This window comes from Triturus cristatus, chromosome 2_2, assembly GCF_964204655.1.
Source record: "Triturus cristatus chromosome 2_2, aTriCri1.1, whole genome shotgun sequence".
Lineage (NCBI taxonomy): Eukaryota > Metazoa > Chordata > Amphibia > Caudata > Salamandridae > Triturus > Triturus cristatus.
This window is the reverse complement of record NC_140582.1, coordinates 462,556,003-462,568,376: the sequence shown is the minus strand read 5'-3', so window position 1 is coordinate 462,568,376 and position 12,374 is coordinate 462,556,003. Positions and strand designations below refer to the sequence as shown.

At 48.3% G+C, this 12,374-nt stretch overlaps 1 protein-coding gene across 12 annotated transcripts in view; it reads left to right on the top strand.

Moving 5' to 3' along the window:
- Nucleotides 1–12,374, top strand: part of BLTP1 (bridge-like lipid transfer protein family member 1) — a 1,988,102-nt gene that overhangs the window by 903,663 nt on the left and 1,072,065 nt on the right. For all 12 annotated transcript variants that reach the window (XM_085641559.1, XM_085641555.1, XM_085641564.1 and 9 more), the window contains one exon: nucleotides 7,619–7,777. In XM_085641559.1, coding sequence (XP_085497685.1) covers nucleotides 7,619–7,777 — 159 coding nt within the window. The remainder of the gene's footprint in view (nucleotides 1–7,618; nucleotides 7,778–12,374) is intronic.

Genomic DNA, 12,374 nt, shown 5'->3' with positions numbered 1-12,374 from the left:
TTCTGAGGTTGCCAAAAACGATCCTCTTCCCGCTAAGAGGAGAGTCTAGTGGCACTGTGAGCTAGCTAAAACAGAAAGGCTACCATTCTCGGTGGGGTGCTCAGAGTCAGTCTGCCACCAATCCTACAGTTTGTTATCCAAGCACGCAGATCCTGTATGGGTAATATAGGAACTGCACAACACCACATCAGCCTTCTCTTTTCAAGTCCCCTATTATAAATAGGTTTCTTAAGGGCATTACTCACCTCTTTCCTCCCATTCCTTTCATAATGACCCAGTGGGACTTGAATCTGGTTCTAACATACCTTATGTGTGCTAATTTCGAGCCATTATATAATTGTCCTCTCAAACTCTTAACACGCAAGGCTGCTATTCCGGTTGCCATCACCTCTGCTTGCAGGGTGAGTGAGCTTCAGGCTCTTTCTTCTTAACCTCCTTTCTTTGCTGTTCATCCGGACAAGGTTGTCTTTCGAACTCGACCTTCTTTTCTTCCCAAAGTGGTTACCTGTTTCCACATAGGACAGACCATCACTTTGCCTACCTTCTTCCTGACCCTGCACCCTTCCAAAGAGGAAGGGAGACTCCGCTGTCTGGATCCAAAACGTGTGCTATCTTTTTATATGGATCGCACAAAACCATTCCAGGTGGATGATCAACTCTTTGTTGGCTATGTGGGCACCAAGAACGGTCGGGCCGTGCAAAAACAGACCATCTCTTGATGGGTCGTCCTTTGCATTAAAATGTTATTCCTTGGCGAAAACGGAGCCTCTGGTAGGACTGCGCGCCCACTCCACCAGGGCAACGGCAGCCACTACTGCTTTGGGACGTGGAGTCCCCCTCAGTGACATCTGCCAGGCAGCCACCTGGGCATCCCTACACATGTTTAAAAAACACTTTCGGCTGGACAGCCAATTCCAGAGAGGCGGCTTCTTTGGCCGTTCAGTTCTCCAGGACTTTCTTGGTTTGCAGACCCACCTTCAGGGTTGGTATTGCTGGGGTACCTATTCTAAGGTATAACTAATAGTTTCCTTCAGATGAATAAGTTACTTACCTGCGGTAACGATATGTCTGTAAGAGACATATATTAGTTATATATTCCTTACCGCCCCACCCATCCTCCCCGTTCTGCGAACTGACTTGTAGTGTAAAGGACTCCCTTTCAGGGCCCTAGTTTTGTGCACCAGTGGTCAGTGTCTTGCATGGCTATGCGCATCTTATAGAAACATCTAGCCGCAGATTCCTTAACTTAGAAAATCCCCAGGCGTCAGACTAGATCCGGAAAATTCTTGGCAGCAGCACCTCTGCCGTCCCTTGGGTGTGCTCCTGTACCTGGGGCGTCCTTGGGGACTCCGCTACTTGCGGGGTCTCCGACCGAATCTCCGGTGGGTTCGCCCCCAGCGCCAATTAAACCATTGCCCCCCAGGGACGAAGGAGATATGGTGTCGTCAGGGTGCGGCCCAGCTGGGTCCCCCTCTATGACCCATAGCACCCCTGCCGCGCTGCATAGTCCCGTGGGGCTCCCTGTGGTGTCGCAGGTGGTTGCTGGTGCTCAAAGCCTTGCTTCAGGCACACCTCTGTCCTCAGGACAGGCGGTCGCCGGCCCGGAGCCGAGGTCGGCACCGAAAACTCACCTCCCTGGCTCCGACTCCGCTTCCTACTTCAGAGTTGGAGCCTGTTGTGGTTGAGGCTGATTCGGCGCCGGTGCGGCGCCGGAGGCTTGCCTCCCCGGCTCCGATGCCATCTCCTTCTGCGGAAGCGGGGCTTGTCGTGGTGGACGTGAAGTCGGCGCCAGATGGAGCCAACTCGGCGTCAGATGGAGCAGAGTTGGTGCCAGACGAGGCAGAGTTGGCACCGTTCGGAGTCATTTTGGCGCGCGTCGGCGCCGGGTTGTAGACTCTTCTCCGGAAGCTTCTGGGGAGAGTTTGGCGTCTCCTTCACATTCAGCTACCCCGGATCTATCCATGCCTGTGCCCCCCTTAGAATTTGTGAACCCGGCAGGATCCCCGCCTCAGGAGCCCCATCAGGACCCACATTCGTCAATGGGGCTTCCTTCCTTTGGGCATTGGTCGCACCCTCAGTGTATTGGTAGACTTAGTTTACAGCCCTCGCCTACAGATGAGTTGCTGTCCCCTCCTCGGACGCCTACCGAGGCCGGTGCGGCGTTTCTTAGAGTAGTCTCCTTAGCCACTCGTGTTCTAAACATGCAGCCCCCTTTGGTCCCCTTGCCTGTGGACCCTCTGCTTGGTGTCCTTCACCATGGGTCGGGGGAATGTGGAGCCGCTTCTGCCCTTTGAAGCTTCTCTTTATGATGCCCTTTTGGGCACCTGGGCTCGGCCGGCTTCCGGTGATCCGGTAGCTCGTTCTGTCTTGCACTGCCACCGACCTGCTCCACATGATCCAGTTTGCTTATTTGTTCACCCAGACGTGCAGGGGTTCGTTTTGCAAACTGCCTTCCCTTCCTTGCCTCAGTTAATGCTTCCTCCCTCCAGGGAGTCCAGATGGCTTGAGTCGTGGGGTCGTAACATCTTCGCCTCCACTAGTGCTGCCCTTTGTTCACTAAATACAGTGTGTGTCTTGGCTCGGGCTACCTCTGCATTGTGGGACTCTGTAGAGTCTCTTTTTTCGGACGCCTCTGAAGGCGCTCATGTTGACCTCCCTCATCTTCTTCGTGATGGCCGTGACCTTGCTCGGCCTTGGATACTGCTGATTCCTTAGGCCGAGCTATGGCTGGTTAGGTTGCCTTGAGGCGCCATGCTTGGTTGCGGGATAGCATCTTCCCGTAGAATATCCGGGAGAGACTTGTTGATCTACCCTTTGATGGGGTTTTATTGTTTGATGCCCACGCCGAATCGGCTGTTTGGCGTCTCCTTGCGGGCTTTCGCCCTCCGCCTTAAGCCTATATTTCCCAGGTTTTCTTTTCGCATGTTCTAAGGTGGTTACCCTTTCATTTAGCATCCTATCGATGCCTTATGCTTTTTGAGCTGGAAATAAGCCTACTGTGGCAGTGTTCCACTAGTTGTTGTGTCTGGCCTCTGACTGTGGTTTGCCCTAAGAGGTGGTCCCCGTTGTTTGGGGTGTCCATACTCCTAGTGGGGTACTTGTATGCTATTATATAGCTCTGCTTAATGTTATGTGGGCTAAGAGATCCTTTGGGCTCTATGCGTCCCCTGGTGCTCTTATCTTGCCGTTGTACGGTGTTCGATATTGTGACTTGGCCCAATCGTCTATACGTCATGGGTCGTTTTGCTTATATGCGTCGTTCTCCTCCTTGGGAGATTTTCATGGTGTTTTTCAACTTAGAATGCGGATACCACCTGCCATTAATGCACTAGGCGTGCTCCTATACCTCTATTTATGTTGGCCAAACTACACAAAGAGTTAAAACCAGGATCTGCCAACACAGAAGCCGCATCCGCTGCAGGACACCAAATGCACCTCTCGTTGACCATTTCTCTGAGGCCAATCACAATGAGGACGACATCCGTTGGACAGTTCTTAAAGTCTTGAAATTACCCCAACGCGGTGGGAATATGGCTCAGTTGCTGAACAAAGAGGAACTAAAATCCATTATCCTTGTTGACTCAATACGAAATGGCCTGAATAGAACAGAGGACTGGACAACGTTGCTCTAAGTACCACAATGAAAAAGTGAAAGAAAGCCCTACAGTTCCTTTACCAACATCCTCAAGGAACTTTGTCCCTTTTCTTACACTACCTTGAACTTGCTAATATGTACATTCAGCTCTACAGAACATTGTTTCTTGTACCACCCCAATTGCTAACATGTACAGAACTGTGCTACTCCCAATCACCATTTTGTCACTTATTGTAAGGATGTAATTACATGTTCTCTTCTCCTCCTTACTCCTTAATCCATTGCCTGAATGTCGCTTTTTTGCCTTTTTCAAGTTGTAATCATTTGTCATGGTTCCATCAATTTTACTAGCATAATATATATGTTTTACACCGGTACCTTGCAAATTATGTATGCCTATTTCCCTTAACTAACGAGCACGACCACCTCCTTCGCCCACCTTACCCTCACGGTATTTCACTACGCTTTCCCTGCACTTGCCCAAGCTTTACTGTAATACAGTTACCCAACCAACGATGGCCCCCAGACTGGCCTCAGGTTGTCAACACAATTCCCCAATCCAAAATGGCCCCCGCACTTGCGCCGACATTCTGACTGTATGCACAGTCCTTCTTCTATGCCCACTCAATCTCGTGGTCTTGCTATATACAGCGTCCGCTAGCTCAATTCCCGACCAAGGCTATCTACCCTTAACCTCTACAGTCCGGACGACCACCCGTTCCGGCGCATCGAGACTCTCTTGAGGTAAGCCCGCTACTACCGTGGCAACTGTAGGCAATTTCCCAACCCTGCCTATCACCCCCCCTAACGAGATTCCGTCTCCCACAGCTCTGACTCAATACCGGTAGCCACCGTTTCTGCCTTTCATCCCGTTCCCTGTATGCAGAAGCCTTCTCTGCCTTGAATCCATCCTGGATATTTTACCTTCCTGACGTGACCACCAGCGGCGCCTCCTCCTCCCCCCAAGGTATTGACACCTCCATTTCTTTTCACCCGGGGCACACGCCCAAAACCATTTAGTTGGCCAACCTTTCTTCTTTCCTCTTTTTAAAGGCATATCCATGCAATACCAATACCTCCACCTTTCCATCTGATGGTCATTCGAAGATCGATTACCAGTGTTCACGCCTAGCGCCAACACGACGACGCCTCGTACTCTACTATCTTACTGAAGGTCAGCTACCAACGATCACCATCACCACAACTCTTCGCACTCAAAAGATCCGGCACTCAAAAGATCCGCCACTCTTAATCACTATAAATGTCCGGCAAGCAATCTACAAGTACGCCGTCACCCTCTTCACCCCCTCACAAATGCTGCCGTTAGTCCGAATAAATTCACAGGACCGTCCAAATATGGCTTAACTCCCCCTGCCGTTTCTCACTTGTCAATGGCCAGCACAACGGTCCGATCTTTCCGCGCTAAAGCCATCGCCATTGGCTCACTTATGTTCACAAAGTCCTTTGTCTTGCTCACTGTTGCTACTTCATTAATCAACATTCAGTGCATGAGTCACATTTCTACGTTCCCATTCATCCTAGGACCTCACAGTTGTTTTTGTATATTGCCTAAGAATGCTGACATGCTTCCTATCCTTATTGTAACGGTAGACCATGTTTTCTTGTCTCCTTCTTCTTCCTTGTTCATTCCAACAGGCGCATAACTCATATCAGGCAACTTTTCATTTGTAGTCCTGAGGATGATCCCACTGTATTAGGAGCTAGGGATCGAAACGTCGACTTTCCAAAACAGTTCCACAACCTATCCACTGTGAAAAATGTATTGTGGTTTCTGTTGGTCTAAGCTTACTTGAGTTCTGTATTGTATTGTAAGCCTCCGTATTTGCTCCCAAGTTTTTAGCCTGCTATTCTTTACTTCTTTTCATTTCCTTGTTAAAAACTTGGTACAGGATTGTGCCCTTGTTTCATTGCTTTCGTGCTTCTTTATCTCGTTTAAAACCTTTAGTAATTTTCTAAATAAATGTTACTCTGTCCGGCTGGACACTGGAAGAACATGCATAGTTCTTATCTAAGTCTATGTTTACATAGTTACATCATTTATGTTTAAGCTAAGGACCTTGGGGGTAATTCTAAGTTAAGGAATCCATAACTAATACATCTCTCTTACAGATAATATTGTTAGCGAAGGTAAGTAACTTGTTCTTTAAGATGCTTTGGGCAATTTCTACTGTAAAAGTTATTAAGCAAACAATAAAATTAGATTTGATTTTCATGATGGTTCTGTTCTGTCCACAGTCAGTTATTGATTCTCTTGCCCTGGGAATGACAGCAGTTTATAATCACATGTGCACAAACACCTGAAAATAAATGCACTTAAGTGTCAGGACTGGTCAGTCATTTAGCTTTCAATGGTCTACTTTTATAGTTCCCGTTTCATTTCTTTGCTTCTCTTTTTAATTTAAATTAATCTGAAAAGGATATTACAGCTCTCTAGACAGTGCAAACGGGTTGCTTGTTCACTGCTCATTTCATCTACTGTGTGCCTCATCCGACATGGACACATCCTCTAAACAAGGCAACCATTATGGAATGCTGTTGTCTGTAGTGTATCATTGTTTTACCATTCCATGATGGCCTACACGTTGGTTCTAAATGTGACAGCCTTGCTGGAACTGTAAAACAATAATAACATATGTACAATACCTCTGTAAGATGGACACTCTCTGCTATAGTTTCATTATTGCAAACACATGCCTATCTTGTTTACAAAGCAGCATGTTTTATTTTTTTCTATATGTATTCTTTTTTATTTTTTTTTATTTTCAGATTTTATTAAGAACAAAGAAGACAATCAATACAGGAAAAAAAAGAAAACATCATACAATATAAAGGCACAAAACAGAAATTAAGTCATTATCCAAAAGGCAGATAATCTGATGACCACTCTAGCTCGTGATATACAATAATCATGAATAAGGAATTGACTATAAATAACGATAATACAGGGGAAAAATATGAAAGGAGGGGTGGGGGGGAAGGTTCCTTCATGCTAGATCTAAAGCTTTGCGGTCGCGGGAGCCCACGGCGACGAGTTGTGGTCTAGTAGTGCTTTTTCAACAGGCATGGGAGTGCGAATCAGCGTGGCGGATATGGGAGAAGGGAGAAATAAAATATGTAGGTTAGTCAGTGCTGGGGGTCACAGCAGTTGCGGGGGCCGCGGGAGTCGGTCGTGCAGTATCTGAAGGGGCCTGAGAGGCCTGCAGTGTGTGCTGTAGGTGTGTTCAGTAAATGTACCATATGTGCCTGGGCCTGGAGGTTGGGGGCTGGAGCTTGGCATACATCTCTATTTGCAGACTACAGTAAGCCAAACTACGCGTCCATGTGGCCCTCTGAGGCCTCGTTTTCGCCCCCCCAATGAATTGCTACCTCTCTCTTGGCAAGCAATAGAGTAATCGCTACAAATCGCCGGTAGCAAAGTTTGACACGATTGACCAGGCCTAACAGGCCTAGCTTTGGGGAAAGCTTGAGGGGAGCGCCTATTATAACCTCTATGGCCTGGAACACCTCCGTCCAATATGGGAGAATGTGAGGGCAGGACAATGCCATACTATATGTATTCTTTTAATTTATCTTACATATGTTGTAGGCTAGTGTTTGTGTTTTATTGTGATTGGGTCAGAGGGTAATGCAAAAAGTAGTCAATTGATGCACTTTTGATCGAGGACATCATGCAGTTAGTATAGAATGCTGTCTATTTAGAAGGGTATTGACATAAGTGTATTCAAACTCAAGCAACCAGGCAAATTGTTAGTTTTGAAAACTATGACCTTCTTTTATTGTCCATTTTTATGAAGAAATTAAGTATAATGGAGATTGCGGGTGATTTGTCATTCATTATTAGATAAGCAAGAATTGCAGAATGTTGATCTTTGTTAGTTAAAGGATCCAAACAGCAATTGATGACTTGCTCTGTTTTTATCTGCTTTACTGACGGACGACAGCTGTTTTCTCTACGTAAAGTTATTAGCTTCTACTCATTTCTTCATTACTTTTTTAATACAGCGAACCCTGTGGCATCAGAAATCCTATCCGAACATCCTTTGTTGTCTGAACCATCATCTGTGAGTTTCTATAACTGGATGTCGAATGCTGTAGGTAATAGAGGCAGTGTGGTGCAAGAATCTCCCATCACCAAGTCTGGACATAACAGCCTACCCACAGGTACTGGTAACAATTCCTCAATTTCAGAAGTTTGAATTTTAGTATTTTTACAAAGAATAGTGTTTGCAGGGTATTTTTTTCTTGCAGTAAAAACATTTCTGATGGGTGTATCTGCCTGTGGATTTCTCACCTTTTGAATTACCCCTGCGCCAGCATTCCGCAGAAATTCTTTTCCTAGCTCTCCCACGTCGACGTCACAATAGCACGGCTCCACTTGCGACTCCGTATGACGTCATCGGAGCCATAAGAAGACCTCGTCGGTGTGCTGACGTCAGTTCCCTCTTTTCCGCACCGTCGACGCGCAACGTTTTTTTCTGGGACTCTTACTTTGTTTCTAAAACGTCTTTTTCGTGTTTCTGTAGAAATGGCTACTTCGAAGAAGTCTGTTTTCAAGTCCTGCAGGGAGTGTTGGGGGTCATATGTCGATCACAGACCCTCACAACGACTATCTTTGGTGTCTTTCTTCTGACCATGACGTCGAAGGGTGTTTGTGCTGTCAAAAGATGAATCCTAAGGCGTTAAAAGAGCGTGAAGCGAAGCTCTTCATGGCGAAGAAAGAAAGGAGGGGTCTTAAGCGCTTGAAGTCGTCGACCTCGCATATTTCAAAGTCTAAGAAGCGTAAGAAGTCAAAGAGGAGACACAGCTCTCGATGTCGCTCTTCGAAGGGCAAGGCTTCGATGTCGGCTTCACCTGTTCAGAGACGCCGGGAAAAGGACTTTCTTTCTCCTTCTCCTTCTCCGCAGGGGACTCCGATCCACTCGCCGACTTCGAGGGGTTTGCCGGCGTCAAGAGGCTCTTCGATGCCCAGAGGGTCGCCGGCGCCCAGAGCTTCTCCGGCGCCCAGGGAGTCTTCCCTTGTACATGTGGCTTCGCCTGAGCGGGTGCCGGTCTCACCAGCTCTGCAGCCTCAGCTTCCAGTTCGGCCTCGGATGGATCCAAATCAAGGAGGCCCGAATCCTTACCCTCCTTTTCCTGGATCAGGAGCGGATCCCGCGCATTTCCTAAATGCGATGTATGGCATGTTTGCCAGGATATCCTACCCTTCTGGTGTGCCTTCTGGCCCCGTGTGTCTGCTTGCCTTTAGCTTGGATGTCCCCAGCAGTTTGCCCAGGCGCCTTTTGTGCCTTTTATGTTGACGGCTCCATCTTGGCAGTTTCCGGCACTGAGGTTTTCGACTCCAAATCCTCAAACTCCGTCTGGTGTCGAGTCGGCGGCGTCTCAGATTTGTTCGGCACTGTTGCCCGTTTGTGAAGGTCCTCCTTCGACTCCGGCACCATTGTCACCAGCGCCGTGGCTGGCACCGCTGACGCCGATCCCAAAGCAACGTTCCAGGAGGGAAGCACAAAGGCTGCTAGAAGAGGATGAGTACCGGCAGGAGGAAGGAGAGATACTAGACTCCGTGGACGAATTCGAGGGTCTGCTAGAGGCCAGTGGTTTAGACACTTCCCTGGAGTGGGAGCTCTCTTCACCAAAGTCTGTCCTCTCTCAGGATGTTGCTCCTTATCATGTGGTGATTAGGAAAGCTGCTGAATTGTTGGATCTTCAGTTGCATTCAGCAGAAGTTAAGTCAAATATTTTGACTGAAGTGCTTAATACTTCTTCATCACTTAGTGAGCCTCTTCTGCCTTTCAATGAGGTGTTGATGGAGCCTATCTCGACGGTGTAGCAGAAGCCCTTGACTACTCCTGCAGTTTCCAGATCAATTGCAAGAAGATATAGGCCAGCTCCTGGAGATCCAGCTTTTCTTTCTGCCCACCCATCTCCTGAAAGTTTGGTGGTTCATGCTTCATGCTCCAAGCAGTCGTCTGGGTCCTTCCCTACCACCTCAGGGGAAAGGGGCTCTTAAGAAGATGGAACATTCGGCCAAGAAGGTGTTTTCCTCAGCTAGTATGGTGGTGAAGTCTACGAACGCCACTTGTTTGCTTGGGTGGTACATTCATGCCCTCATGGACTTTGTTAAGCAATTGGCCCCTTAAATTCCTGAGGATGATCGAGTTCACTTTCTTGAGGCTCTTTGGGATTCTCAAGCAGCTGCCCGACAGGTCATTCAGTCGGGATTGGACACTGCAGATTCGGTTGCCCGGGTAATGGGTTCTTCAATTGCGATGAGGAGGCATTGCCTGGCTCAGATTTTCTGGTTTTTCTCCCGATGTTCAGGCTACTCTTTTGGACCTGCCTTTCGATGGTTCGAGGTTGTTTGGTACCAAAGTGAACTCTGCCCTGCAGCATTTTAAAGACAGTAAAGCTACTGCAAGATCTTTGAGCCTGCAGTCTCAGCTAGAGGGTATGGCTACAAGAGTTATCGAGGCTTTGGGGAGACGTCTTTTTTTCGTGGCCGTCTGCAGGTACCACGGGAAAGCAGCTCTAGATCCCCCATTGTGGAGCATGCTAGTCCTGTAGGGTGTCGGGTGTCCCATTTTCTACAAGATTGGAAATCGGTTACCTCAGACCGTTGGGTTTTGAATCTTGTAGAGAATGGGTATGCCCTCCCTTTTCTTGAGTTTCCTCCTCCTTACCCTCCTCGCCAGGATTGATGTTCAGAGTACCATTTACTTCGCTTACAACAGGAGGTTCTTGTCTTGTTGCAGAAAGGAGCGATAGAGGTGGTTCCGGAGCAGGAAAGGGGTCAGGTATGTTACTCTTGTTATTTCTTGATTCCCAAAAAGGATGGTCGTTTGAGGCCGATCCTGGACCTCAGGATTTTGAATCCGGCAGGAAAAGTTCAAAATGTTGTCCTTGGCTCAGGTTCTTCTTGGGCTGCAACAGGAAGACTGGATGGTGTCTGTCGATTTGCAGAATGCGTATTTTCATCTTCCCTTCCTGAAGTCGCATCGGAAGAGTCTCCGGTTCATGGTGGGGTCGCAGCACTACCAGTTTGCAGTCCTTCCGTTCGGTCTCGCTTCCGCACCTCGGGTCTTCACAAAGGTGATGGCAGTGGTGGCAGCACATCTCAGAAGGTCAGGGGTTCCAGTTTTCCCTTATCTGAACGACTGGCTGCTGAAAGCCAAGTCTCCAGAGACGGTGTTGCACCACGTGCATGCAACAATGCAATTGTTGTTCAACTTGGGTTGCTCGATAAATGTACCCAAATCTCACCTGGTGCCTTCTCAGCGCAGCCTGTTCATAGGGGCGATACTGTGTGTCGAGCTTTTCCGCCTCCGCTGAGGATTCTCCACATACAGGAGATGATTCCCTTGTTTCACGGTGCAGCAGTTGCTCCAGTCCTGAAAGTCCTTCGCCTGCTCGATCTGTCCGTTTCCTGCATACTGTTGGTCAGTCATGCACGCGGGAACATGAGGGCACTGCAGTGGTATCAACACAACGGAGATCTCAGGGATAACATCAGAATCTCCAGAGACACTGCAGCAGAGCTGTTTTGGTGGAGTGTGTCCAGATGGAAAACACTACTGCGATGTGCTACATCAACAAACAGGGAGGTGTAGTGTCATATCATCTCTGCAGAGGCTCTGCGACTCTGGTCCTGGGCTCAATACCATCCGATTTGTGTAATGGCAAATCATCTGGCCGGTGTGCTAAATGTTTGTGCGGACAGACTCAGTCGGCATTCCTCAACCGACCACGAGTGGCGACTTCATCCGGAGGTGGTCCATCTCGTCTTCAAGATGTGGGGATTTCCTCAGTTGGACCTCTTTGCCACTCGCGAGAACCCGCACTGACCGTTGTTCTGCAGTCTCCAGTTTCCGATGCAGGGAGCATTGGGGGACGCGTTTCAGTTGGATTGGAGTTCGCAGCTCCTTTACGCATTTCCCCCCATATCCTTGATTCCTCGAGTTCTGAGGTTCACCAAGACCGGGCCCAAGTCATATTGATCGCCCTGGATTGGCAAAGAAGGGTGTGGTACACAGATCTACTTCACCTCTCGTCGCACCCTCCGCTCCGTCTCCCTCTCAGGGCAGATGTCCTCTCGCAATCGCAGGGGCAGGTTCTACACCCCACCTCCAGAGATTGCACCTTCATGCCTGGAGCTTGAACGGGGCAAACTGAGTTCTTTCTCTCTTCTACCGGATGTGGTGGATGTTATTTTATCATCCAGGAGACACTCCACCAAATCTATTTATTCCTCCAGGTGGTCCAAATTTGTGAAGTGGTGTGGAGAGAGGTCCATTGATCCTTTGAAGGCACATTTGTCTCATGTGCTGAGTTACCCTATTTCCTTGGCTCAGCAGGGTTGTGCTGTGGCTACAGTTAAAAGTTATTTGTCGGCTTTCATTTGTTTGCCAGACCAGCCGTCTTTGTTTGAATCTCCAGTTGTTATGAGATTCATTAAAGGCCTTACCAATAAGTTTCCTCCCATTCCTTTCATTATGCGGCAGTGGGATTTGAACCTTGTTCTCACTTTCCTGATGGGTTCTCCTTTTGAGCCTCGTCATAGTTATCCTTTGAGGCTTCATTCCTTCAAAATTGTCTTTTTGATCGCTATTATCTCGGCCAGGAGGGTAAGTGAGCTTCAGTCTCCTAGTTCTAAACCTCCATTACTGACATCCTGTTGAGCACCTGGAACAAACCTAACACAGGGGTTCCTGTAGATAAGGGTGTGGCATGCTGCCATCGCCCGGTGCCGGGCGACCCCCAGCTT